Genomic DNA, 12,636 nt, shown 5'->3' with positions numbered 1-12,636 from the left:
TTATTTAAAAAGGATCTTTTTTTTTTTTTTTTTAATTTCTTTATACAACATTTTATTGTTTTATTAATATTTTGATCTTAATTTTGTTGAATTAATATCATAGGTACCTAATTTTGGTTGACCATGTTCATTTAAATCCAAAGCTAATTTAATGTCTAATTCTCTCCATTTTTCATCAACATCAGTGAATGAAATTGTAGAGTTTTTATTAGTTTTTCCATTTTCAAGTTTAACAAAACACCATCTTTCAGCGACCTGAGCATCCAATTCATCCTTTGACCAAACTGCATGTTCTAATAAAAGCGATGCCATATAAGTTTGTGCCATTAAATAAGCGAATCTACGTGAATTAGATTCTGCGTATTCCATATCACCATTCATAACTTTATCAATAACTGAACGAATAGTTTTCATTGCTTCTCTAATTACTGAAATAACTTTTTGAATATTGTTATCATTATTTAATAATTTATTTGCTTGAATTAAACGATTTTCAATTGATTGGAAATAGAATTTAATTGTTAATGGTTCTTTTAAGGTTCTCCAAATATCCATTGATAAAACGTTGGTTGTACCTTCCCAAATCGATGTTACTTGAGTGTCTCTAAATAGACGTGGCATATCGGAATCTTCCATATAACCAGTGCCACCCAATGCTTCAATAGCCTCTGATGCGACTGTAACACTTTGTTTTGCAGTATACAATTTTGAAAGTGGTGTAACAATACGTAATAGGAGGTCAATTTGTTTTTGTTCTTCACTATTTGATGATTGTTTTTCAACAATACGTTCACTCTTACCCAACAATAAGGTAACATCCAAAAGTAAATGTAAACTAGCTCTAAATTCTAATTCCATCTCTGCCAATGTTGAAAGATATAATAAGTTATCTTTTAATAATTTACCAAATACAGTACGACGATGAGCGAAATCTCTTACAATTGCAACACATCTTCTCATTGTGGCTGCTGAATGGATTACATTATGAATTCTAGTGATATTTAATATGGAGGCAATCACTGGTACACCTCTACCTTTTGGTCCAACTCTAACTGCTGGTGTACCCATTAACTCAAGTTCTGCGGTTGGTACTGCTTTTGTTCCAAATTTATTCTTTAACTTGTGAACTTGAATACGATCGAGTTCACCATTTGGTTTTCTTAATTTTATAAAGTAAACTGATAAACCTCTGGATCCCTCAACTGCACCTTTCATGGTTTTTGCATCGTCAACATCTCTTGCCAATACCATTGCACCCTCTGAGGTAGTTGCTGATGTGAAATACTTGTAACCACTAAGATTGCATGTTTTACCATCACCACTACCACTGCTAACTGCAATGGTCTCAGATTTTGAAACATCAGATCCACCAGTTTTCTCTGTCATCCATTGACCACTTGTCCAAAATGTCTTTGGATCACGTGATATGAAATGTTTATATTCATCCTCCTTCATTCCTTTATCACCATACAATTCAATTAAACGTGCTGCACCATCAGTCATTGACATTGGACAATCAAATACTGCTGATGAACATGCAAATAAATAAATCTTTATATATTGATAAATTCTACTATATTCTTGATATTTTCTTTCATATCCAATTGATACTAATCCTTCTGAACATCCAATATCTTTTAATTTATTCCATGATTCATCAACTACAATTTTATCAATTCTCCTATTTAATTTTTTTTTAATATTTTTTATTATTAGTATTTTTTTTTTTTTTTTTTTTTTTTTTTTTATTAAAGAAATAAATGAAAAACTTACTTTCCCCATGCATCATATTGAATTAATTTTGGTGGATTATTTTCAGAAGCTCTACCTAATTCTAAAATATCCTTAACAACACGTTCACCAAATTGTGTTAAATCACCTTCAATCTCTTTGAGAATTTTAGCTGGTAATACTCTTTGTAAAGCTCTAATTAATTGAGTATCTTCTATATATTGATTACCTAATAATGGTGATTGTTGTTGGAAATACTCTCTACCAGAATAACCAGTTTGAGTATTCTTTTCTTTTATGTTTTGGGCCATTCTTAATACTTTTTTTTTTTTTTTTTTTTTTTGTTTCTTAAACAAAAAAAATAATAATAATAAATATTAAATAAGATTAATAAAAAAAAAGAGATATATGAAAAAAGAAAAAAAAAAAAAAAAAAAAAAAAAAAAAAAATTAAATTTAAAAAAAAAAATTTTTAAAAAAAAAAAAAAAAAAAATAAAATAAATTAAAAATTAAAAAATTAGAAATTGAAAAAAAAAATAGCGACATATTTTCCTTAATTTATTAATCCTAAACAGAAAGATGGTAATAAAAAAAAAATCATCAAAACGTAATTTTTTTTTGGAAAATAATAAAAATTAAAAAATAAAATATTGAAATTTCAAACCAGAAAATATTTTCCTTCTATAGTATTCTTTTGATGTTTTTATTTATAATAATGTCTCCATTATTTTTTTTATTTAACTTTATATGCTTATTAAAAAAAAAAAAAAAATAATTATATTTATATAAAAAAAATAAAATCAAATAAAAAATAAATAAAAATAAAATAAAATAAACAAAATAAATTTATTTTGATTTGAACAAATTAAAAGAAGACAAAAATACTTTTTTTTTTTGTTTTTTTTTGTTTTTTTTTTAATAAAACTTTTTTTTTTTTTTTTTTTTTTTTTGATTTTTTTAGATATTTTCCCCTAATCATCAAAACAAGATTTTCAAAAAAAAGTCATCAATTTTATTTTTAAGAACTTCTTTTTTTTTCAAAAAAAAAAAAATTAATAATATATAATTTTCACTATAAAAAATTCAAAGAAATTTCAATTTAATTATATAATTATCCTTTTTTTTTTGTCATTAAATTATAATAATTAGATTTATTAAATCTTCACAGAAAGATTTTTTTTTTTTTTTTTTAATTGGATGTGTGGTGTTTTTTGCGTGAAGATTTTTTTATTATGAAAAAAAAAAAGAAAAATAAAACAAATAAAAAATAATAATAATAATAATAATAATAATAATAATAATAATAATAATAATAATAATAATAATAATAATAAAAATAATAACACACCCAATTGGATAAAATTACAAGTTTTGGAGTAATTATCTCGCAAGTGTGGGTTAAAATTATTTTACGTTTTTATCATCCTAGAAGTTTGGAAATTATTTTTTATTAATAATAATAATTAATATTATTATTTTTTTTTTTTTTTTAATTAATAATTAATATTAATTATAATTATTATTATTATTCTTTTTTTTCCAAAAGTATTTAAACAATTGAAAATTAAATTATTTCATTATCAAATTAAAATTCAAATTCAATTATAAACAACAAATTAAAAACTCAATTAAAAAATGAAATTATTATTTGTTTTATTATCTCTTCTTTTAATATTTTCAGTATTGGTACAATCTGAAACAGCCTATTTTGGTTTAAAAACCCATGGTGACCATAATGATTTTATTTTCAAATTAACAGATTCAGAAAAAATTAAAAAAGCCAGAGATATTTTGTCTGGAAGTAAGTTTTATATTATTTTTAACAAAAAAACATTCATATTGTTAACAATATTTTTATTTAATTTTTAAAATAGAGGAAACCAATGAAGTTCATGTAATGGGTAGAATTAGAAAGAGACCTGAAAGCTATAATCCAAGTAAATATTCTATTGACTTTTAATTATTATTTTATAATTATTTTATTAATTTCATTTCATCACTTATAGAGTATTCCTTTATTCTTGACCCAGATACAATCACATTTTTTTCCATGGCTATTGAAGTTTGTGATGCTTCAACTATTTATGTAGAAGATCACCTTGATGAGGCCTGTGGTGGTGAGTATTATAACATATAAAATTTAAACTTTTTATTTAAAACTAATACATTATTATTATTATTATTATTATTATTATTATTATTATTATTATTATTATTATTATTATTATTACAATAATAGCTTTCCTCCCAGGGTATGTATTTAATTAAATAAAATTTTGAAAAATACAATTCGATTAATTTACTAATTTTTTTTTTTAAAATAAAAAATAAAAAAAATAAAAATATATAAAAAATAAATAATTCGATAGTTGCTTCTGGTGCCCATGGTCTTCAAAACTAACAAGAGAAATTAAAATTTAAACTATAAGAGTAAAATTAAATTACTCATGATTAAATTTAATCAAATTAAATACTTAAATATTTAATAATAAAGTTTATTAAACAAAAGTTTTTATAAAAAAAAAATATATTATTATTATTATTATTATTATTATTATTATTTTATTTAAAAAGGATCTTTTTTTTTTTTTTTTAATTTCTTTATACAACATTTTATTGTTTTATTAATATTTTGATCTTAATTTTGTTGAATTAATATCATAGGTACCTAATTTTGGTTGACCATGTTCATTTAAATCCAAAGCTAATTTAATGTCTAATTCTCTCCATTTTTCATCAACATCAGTGAATGAAATTGTAGAGTTTTTATTAGTTTTTCCATTTTCAAGTTTAACAAAACACCATCTTTCAGCGACCTGAGCATCCAATTCATCCTTTGACCAAACTGCATGTTCTAATAAAAGCGATGCCATATAAGTTTGAGCCATTAAATAAGCGAATCTACGTGAATTAGATTCTGCGTATTCCATATCGCCATTCATAACTTGTAACCACTAAGATTGCATGTTTTACCATCACCACTACCACTGCTAACAGCAATGGTCTCAGATTTTGAAACATCAGATCCACCAGTTTTCTCTGTCATCCATTGACCTTCATGTTTATATTCATCCTCCTTCATTCCTTTATCACCATACAATTCAATTAAACGTGCTGCACCATCAGTCATTGACATTGGACAATCAAATACTGCTGATGAACATGCAAATAAATAAATCTTTATATATTGATAAATTCTACTATATTCTTGATATTTTCTTTCATATCCAATTGATACTAATCCTTCTGAGCATCCAATATCTTTTAATTTATTCCATGATTCATCAACTACAATTTTATCAATTCTCCTATTTAATTTTTTTTTAATATTTTTTATTATTAGTATTTTTTTTTTTTTTTTTTTTTTTTTTTTTTTTATTAAAGAAATAAATGAAAAACTTACTTTCCCCATGCATCATATTGAATTAATTTTGGTGGATTATTTTCAGAAGCTCTACCTAATTCTAAAATATCCTTAACAACACGTTCACCAAATTGTGTTAAATCACCTTCAATCTCTTTGAGAATTTTAGCTGGTAATACTCTTTGTAAAGCTCTAATTAATTGAGTATCTTCTATATATTGATTACTGATAATGGTGATTGTGAGTATTCTTTTCTTTTATGTTTTGTGTCATTCTAAATACTTTTTTTTTTTTTTTTTTTTTTTTTGTTACTTAAACAAAAAAAATAATAATAATAAATATTAAATAAGATTAATAAAAAAAAAAGAGATATATGAAAAAAAAATTAAATTTAAATTTAAAAAAACAATTTCAAAAAAAAAAAAAAAAAAAAAAAAAAAAATAAATTAAAAATTAAAAAATTAGAAATTGAAAAAAAAACCAGAAAATATTTACCTTTTATAGTATTATTTTGATGTTTTTTATTTATAATAATGGCTCCATTATTTTTTTTTATTTAACTTTATTTTTTTTTTTTTTTATAAGCATATATATATATTTATATAAAAAAATAAAAATAAAAAAAATAAAAATAAAAATAAAAATAAAAATAAAAATAAAAATAAAATAAACAAAATAAATTTATTTTGATTTAAACAAATTTAAAAGAAGATAAAAATACCTTTTTTTTTTATTATTAATTTTCTATTCATAAAAAAGTGAAAATTTTTTTTGCAATGAAAAAAAAACTTTAAGACTCCACTCAAAAATCTAAAAAAAACTGAAAATTGCACCCCAAACTTTGAACAGCAAAAAAAATAAAAAAAAATGAAAAAAAAAATTAAAAATAAAATAAAAAAAAAAAAAAGAAAATAAAATGGAAGCAACAAAAAAAAATATATTTTTAGAAACAATTTCTTTGTGTCAAATGGTATTTTTTTTTTTTTTAATATTCGCTCCACAATCCTGCACAAAATCGTGTATTTCATATTTTTTTTTTATTTATACAAAAAACCCAAAGCCACACGATAATAATAAAATGTGATTTGGCATGAAATTAAAAAAAAAAAAAAAAAAAAAAAAAAAAAATCCCATCTTTTTTTTTTTTTTTTTTTTTTTTTTAACTCTTGGTTCTTTGTTTCCCCAATAATTATATATTTACATAAAAGTATGTTATAATATATTATATTAATTTATTTTATTAATTTATTTATATAATAAATTTTGTGATATTATTTGTCATAGTACCAAAACAAAAAATTTGATATTCACAAATTTGCAAAAGTTAAAAAAAAAAAATTATTAAAAAAAATAAAAATAACAATAAAATAATTTATATAAATCAATGATTGGAAAGATATTTTTTTGCCCAAAAAAAAAAAAAAAAAAAAAGGAAAAATTAAAAAAAAAAATTAAAAAATTAAAATTAAAAAAAAAAAGATATTATTTTAAATGAAAAAGTACTTGGTTATATACTATAGTTTTTTTTTCTTTTTAATTTCAAAGATTCGCTTGCTGTATAAAAAAAAAAAATATTATTTGCAGAACGGATAAAATAATCTCCTCACGGTAAAATTAATCAATGATCAACAATTTTTAATTTTTTTTTAATTTTTCCTTTTTTTTTGATTTCCAAAAAAAAATATCTAGTCACTTTTTTACTTTTTTTTTTTTTTTTTTTTTAATTTTTTTTTTTTTTCCTAATTTTTTTTTTAGATATACTGCAAAAATTATTTTCAAAACAATTTTCAGTAAATTCCCATCAACACCACTCATTTTATTATAATTTATTTTTACAAATAATATCACAAAAATTTTTTTTTTTTTATATAAACACTTATTTTATAAAAAAAAAAAAAAAAAAAAAAAAAAAAAATCCTTTTTTTTTAAACTAAAAATAAATTTTAAATTTTTAAATTTTTTAAACTGAAAATAGAATTTATTTTTAGATTCGTCTTTTAATTTTAATTTTTTTGCCGATAAAAAAAAAAAAAAAAAAAAAAAAAAAAAAAAAAAAACTTTTTTTGTAAAAAAAAATATAAAAAATGAGTTTTTTTGAACTTTTCGATATTGTGGCTGGTGCAAGAAGAAATACAGTTGATAATAATAATAATAATAATAATAATAATAATGAACATCAAATAAATAATTCCAATGAAATTGAATGCTCACAAGAACAAAATCAAGATCCAGAAAGTCAAGTTGGGTCAACAATATTATCAAATGACCAAAAAAGTTTAAAAGATAGTGCTGATAATGGATCAGATTTAGTTTCCAATGATTCAAAAATCAATAGGACTGCTTCTGGTGCAAAATTTCAATTAAATATCAATAAAATAAATAGAAATAATAGTAATTCAAGTAATAATGGTTCTCCGAGAAATAATAATAACAATAATAATAATAATAATGGTAGAAGTGGTAGTATATTAAGTGTGGTTGAATCACCAAGAAATAAAATTTTAATGGATGGATTAATAGGGCCATCAATTAATAAAGAACAAGATGTAGAAAGAGATGGTACAGATTTGGAAGAAGGTGGTGATTCAACAACCAATGGTGCTGGTGGTGATAATGGTGATGATGATCACGGTGATGGTAATAACGGTGAAAAGAAACCAAAAGAATTAGATTATTATAATGAATATTATACAGAAAAAGGTGAATTGAAGCTATTTGTAAAACCAAAGAAATGGTGGCAATTGGATACAATGTTTACAACAACGTCATATCTTTCAAAATTAACATTGATTTCAATACTTGTCACAGTGATTGCGTGTGTATATTTAACATTTTATATTGTATTGGGTAATAGATTTGTATTTGATGATAGTAAGCCCCGATGGGGTCTAGCGGTCTCGATTATCGCCGGTGTAATTAATGAGCAATTGTTAGTGACAATTGCATACTCTGTACTAACATCACAATTTGGTTTTAAAAATACAAAATGTGGCCTACCAGTTGCCTTACTATTCTCAATTGCATCTGCTGTATTCACAACCTGCGGTAGAGTGTATGGAATAACGGGTACTGCCGATTTCATACCAAAGTATTTCCTCACACTTGGTAATATCATCATTGTATCATTCATAGTTGGTTATAAATCGTTCAAGAGTAAATTATTTTGTTTATGGGTATCATTGCCATACATTTCAATGGGTGTCATTTTAATAGCATATGATTATTTCCTTATTAAATGGTATATTAAAGATTCAACTGGTGAATTTGAAAAATCAGTAGTTAGAATTGTAATTCATCCAGTTATAACTGCAATTTTACTTTTAATATCAAGATTTTGTATTAATCAATTGGCTTATTTAAAACCAAGATCTGTAATCTCCTTAATGTTAATTCCAATTTGTTTCAATTCTTTCTACGGTAGATTGTTTGGTAATACTATGGATACTTTACAAGGTGTTGTAATTTCATCTTTAATACTTTCATTATTAGAAATTATTTGGAAATGTTCTTTAAGAGCTAGAGATTCATTTATTGTTAGATTTTTGTGAGTATTTTTATTAATATTATTTTCTGGAAAAAAAAAAAAAAAAAAAAAAAAAAAAAAAAAAAATATTTATTAAAAATATTCACAAACTAACTAATTAAGATTTATAAATAATAGATGTAGATGTTCTGGAAATGCAGCTGCTGTAATGCAACAAAATTTACCATTATATACTGAATATCAATCATTTGAAATGATTTATGATTTAACTTGTATGTATTTTTTTTTTTAAAAAAAAAAAAAAAAAATAAATAATATTAATTTTTAATTTTTTAATTTTTTTGAATTTTTAGCAACTTTTGTTTCAACATATATGGTTTGTTGTTATTTTTTTGTATTTACAACAAATTATGGAGATGATATTTCCAAACAATTTAAAATTATGGCAATTCAATTGGCTTTCTCTGTTGTAACAGAAATTTTAGTTGCCTATGTATCATTAGCTTATTTGAAATTACCAATTATAATTCCATATAAAAAAAGAAAAGATGGTTTCATATTTATTACTTGTTTCTCTTTTCTTTCTGTAATTGCTTTCATTACAATTCGTATCATGAATTTATTACATGATCAATGGATTGTTTAAAAAAAAAAATAAAAATAAAAATAAAAAAAATGTTAAATAAATTTTTTAAATAAAAAAAAAAAGTTTATGTTTAGGAAAAAAAAAAAAGAAAAAAAAAACAATTTCTGATTGTTGATCAAACAGTGATAAATTCACTTTTTTTTTTATTTAATTATTTATTTTTTTTTTTAATTTTTATTTTTTTTTTTTTTATTTTTATTTTTTAAAATTTTTTTTTTAATTTTTTTTAATTTTTTTTTTTAATTTTTTCACAACTAAATTAAAAAAATTTAACTTCACCAAAATTTTTTTTTTTTTTTTTTAATTTTTTTCATTTTAATTTTTTCAAATATATATAATTTTTTTTTTTTTTTGTACATATAATTATTTTTTTTCATATTTCTTTTATATATTTATAATTTTTTTTTTTTTCATCAACATATAAATTTTAAAATAAAAAGAAAAATAAAGGAAAAAAAAAGATTAAATAAATAAATGGGTAATAATCAATCACAAGGCCAAGGTGATAAAGGTGAAAAAAAAGATCAGCCAAAGTATCAACCACCACCACCACCAACACAATTTGGTAAAAAGAAAAAGAGAAGAGGAGCAGAGACATCAACTAAATTACCAGTTATTACACCACATTCAAAATGTAAATTAAAACAATTGAAACTTGAACGTATTAAAGATTATTTATTAATGGAACAAGAATTTTTACAAAACTATGATCTCAATCAACCAAAGGTTGATGAAAATAGCAAAGAACAAGCCGATGAGAAAATCATTGAGGAACTCCGTGGTGATCCATTGACAGTTGGTAATTTGGAGGAGATTATCGATGATAATCACGCCATCGTGTCATCAACCGTAGGACCAGAGCATTATGTCCGTATCATGTCATTTGTAGATAAATCAAAACTTTACCTAGGCGCAACTGTTTTATTAAATAACAAGACCCTCTCTGTGGTTGGTGTAATCGATGGTGAAGTCGACCCAATGGTGAACGTAATGAAGGTTGAAAAGGCACCAACCGAATCCTACAGCGATATCGGTGGTTTGGAAGCACAAGTTCAAGAGATGAAAGAAGCCATCGAATTGCCATTGACTCATCCAGAGCTCTATGAGGAGATTGGTATCAAACCACCAAAGGGTGTCATCCTCTATGGTGAGCCAGGTACTGGTAAGACTTTATTAGCCAAAGCCGTAGCAAATCAAACATCCGCTACATTTTTACGTGTTGTAGGCTCAGAATTAATTCAAAAGTATTTAGGTGATGGTCCAAAATTAGTTCGTGAATTATTCAGAGTTGCAGATGAATGTGCACCATCAATTGTTTTCATTGATGAAATCGATGCTGTTGGTACCAAACGTTATGATTCTCAATCTGGTGGTGAACGTGAAATTCAAAGAACTATGTTGGAACTCTTGAATCAATTGGATGGTTTCGATGCTAGAACCGATGTAAAAGTTATCATGGCTACAAATCGTATTGAAACTTTAGATCCTGCTCTCATTCGTCCAGGTCGTATCGATCGTAAAATTGAATTCCCTCTTCCAGATATTAAGACCAAGAGAAAGATCTTTGAAATTCATACTGCTAAAATGAATCTCTCTGAAGATGTTAACCTTGAAGAGTTTGTTATGTCTAAAGATGATTTATCCGGTGCTGATATCAAAGCCATCTGTACTGAATCTGGTCTTTTAGCACTCAGAGAACGTAGAATGAGAGTAACTCATACTGATTTTAAAAAAGCAAAAGAAAAAGTTTTATACAGAAAAACAGCTGGTGCTCCAGAAGGTTTATATATGTAAAAAAAAAAAAATCAAAATCAAAAAAAAAAAAAAAAAAAAAAACAAATTTCATATTTATTTATGTTCAATAAATAATTATTATTGTTTTACTATTTTTAATAGACATTTAGGAATCTAAACTTTATTTTATTATAATATTTATTAAAATATTTTCACAACATTATATATTATTATTTTCTTATTTTCCTTTTTTTTTTTTTTTTGAAAATTCGAATATAATATTAATTTTTTTTTTTTTATTATCATTTTTATTTCTTTTAAAAATAATATAAAAATTAAATAAAAATTCAATTGAAAATAATAATTACACAAATAAATTTATTTAAACAACTTTTTTATAAGAATAAAAAATATCTATAAAAAGTAAAATTAATTTTTTATTATTTTTTTAGGTAGAATCAATTCATCTTTGAAAATCTTATCATTCTGGCATTTAAAAGTTTTTTTTTCATTTGATTTGGATAACATTTAACATTTTTTTTCATTTTTTTTTACAAAAAAATTTTTTTTTTTACTTACAAAAATTCATCTTTAGGCAAATTTAACCCCTAACAAACTATTACAACTCACGCAGATGGTTTGAATTTAATATACATATTTTTTTTTTTTGAAATTAATATTTAAAAATAAAAAAAATAAAGATGTAAAATAAAAAAAAAATAATAAATAAAAAATAAAATAAAATAATATATAAATAAATTAATTTAAAATGTAGTAATATTAAGAAAAAGAAAAGGAAAAGGAAAAGAAATATTTGATACAACTTCTAATGAATATGCAGTTAAAGAGTCAATTGATGAAAAGTCATATTCAGTTATTTTTGGGAATATGCTTTTACATCTATAAATTTTGAAATTGTTCCTTGGTCAGATTCAAAATCAATTAAAATTATATTTTTAAATGAAATTAGTAAAGAAGATAAACTAATAATATACAACACACTTTCAAAATTAGGTGCCATAATAAACAATGATACAACTAAATTAATTTAATATGAAATACCCAATAGGGAATACTATATATAATTCAAAGATCCAGTTACTTTGAATAATATTCAAAGAATTCAAGTAACTGGAAAAAGGGAAATATTATAGCTAACATTTTTAAAATAAACAAGACTATGGCAGTTAATCAATCAATTAACAACTTTACACAACTTACAAACTATCCCACTACCACCACCACCACCACACCAATATTATCTTCACATGTGAATTCAAAAAATGAAAAAGATAAAGTAAAAGAGGTAGGAAAAACCATTTCCAATTATAATTATTCTGGTGAACTATTCAATAATTATAATCAAATTAATCCATATAAAAAACAAAAAATAAGTGATGATGATGGTGGTGGTGGTGGGTATTTTGGTTATCCAATGGAACATCCAGAATGTCAGTCATTTAGTTTTCAAGAATTGGTATCCCCTGATCAAAAATATGTTTTTCTGTTTTCTCCTTTTGTATCTGCTTCAAATTTAAATATCAAGATATCAGATGATGGTAAAGAAGGAACAACCACATTCTCATAAAATATGTATGAAAATGAAAAAGTAACTTATGATCTTATCAATACCTTCATTACAGAATTCAAATTCAAAATCTCAAATCATTTTGGTA

At 22.8% G+C, this 12,636-nt stretch overlaps 6 protein-coding genes across 6 annotated transcripts; 4 read left to right on the top strand and 2 right to left on the bottom strand.

Moving 5' to 3' along the window:
• Positions 1-63: 63 nt before the first annotated feature.
• On the bottom strand, positions 64-2,042 carry DDB_G0270352 (hypothetical protein; the record flags this gene model as incomplete). The annotated part of the gene is made up of 2 exons (XM_641638.1): positions 64-1,681; positions 1,774-2,042. 2 exons carry the CDS (start codon positions 2,040-2,042, stop codon positions 64-66), a joined length of 1,887 nt encoding a protein of 628 aa, XP_646730.1.
• Positions 2,043-3,367: 1,325 nt separating this feature from the next.
• DDB_G0270788 (hypothetical protein) lies at positions 3,368-4,146 on the top strand (the record flags this gene model as incomplete). The annotated part of the gene is made up of 5 exons (XM_641637.2): positions 3,368-3,533; positions 3,607-3,669; positions 3,739-3,849; positions 3,972-3,988; positions 4,102-4,146. 5 exons carry the CDS (start codon positions 3,368-3,370, stop codon positions 4,144-4,146), a joined length of 402 nt encoding a protein of 133 aa, XP_646729.2.
• A 210-nt stretch (positions 4,147-4,356) lies between these two features.
• On the bottom strand, positions 4,357-6,911 carry DDB_G0270350 (hypothetical protein; the record flags this gene model as incomplete). The annotated part of the gene is made up of 4 exons (XM_641636.1): positions 4,357-4,676; positions 4,706-5,040; positions 5,136-5,307; positions 6,905-6,911. The coding sequence occupies 4 exons, from the start codon at positions 6,909-6,911 to the stop codon at positions 4,357-4,359; spliced, it is 834 nt and encodes a 277-aa protein (XP_646728.1).
• Positions 6,912-7,180: 269 nt separating this feature from the next.
• Positions 7,181-9,226, top strand: DDB_G0270786 (hypothetical protein; the record flags this gene model as incomplete). The annotated part of the gene is made up of 3 exons (XM_641635.1): positions 7,181-8,640; positions 8,758-8,852; positions 8,934-9,226. 3 exons carry the CDS (start codon positions 7,181-7,183, stop codon positions 9,224-9,226), a joined length of 1,848 nt encoding a protein of 615 aa, XP_646727.1.
• A 474-nt stretch (positions 9,227-9,700) lies between these two features.
• psmC1 (26S proteasome ATPase 1 subunit) lies at positions 9,701-11,020 on the top strand (the record flags this gene model as incomplete). The annotated part of the gene is made up of 1 exon (XM_641634.1): positions 9,701-11,020. The coding sequence occupies one exon, from the start codon at positions 9,701-9,703 to the stop codon at positions 11,018-11,020; it is 1,320 nt and encodes a 439-aa protein (XP_646726.1).
• A 1,120-nt stretch (positions 11,021-12,140) lies between these two features.
• DDB_G0270348 (hypothetical protein) lies at positions 12,141-12,548 on the top strand (the record flags this gene model as incomplete). Its single annotated transcript, XM_641633.1, has 1 exon — positions 12,141-12,548. One exon carries the CDS (start codon positions 12,141-12,143, stop codon positions 12,546-12,548), a length of 408 nt encoding a protein of 135 aa, XP_646725.1.
• Positions 12,549-12,636: the final 88 nt, after the last annotated feature.

The sequence above is a fragment of the Dictyostelium discoideum genome (genome assembly GCF_000004695.1).
Source record: "Dictyostelium discoideum AX4 chromosome 1 chromosome, whole genome shotgun sequence".
In the NCBI taxonomy this organism is placed as follows: Eukaryota; Evosea; class Eumycetozoa; order Dictyosteliales; family Dictyosteliaceae; genus Dictyostelium; species Dictyostelium discoideum.
This window is presented reverse-complemented; position numbering and strand designations above follow the sequence as displayed.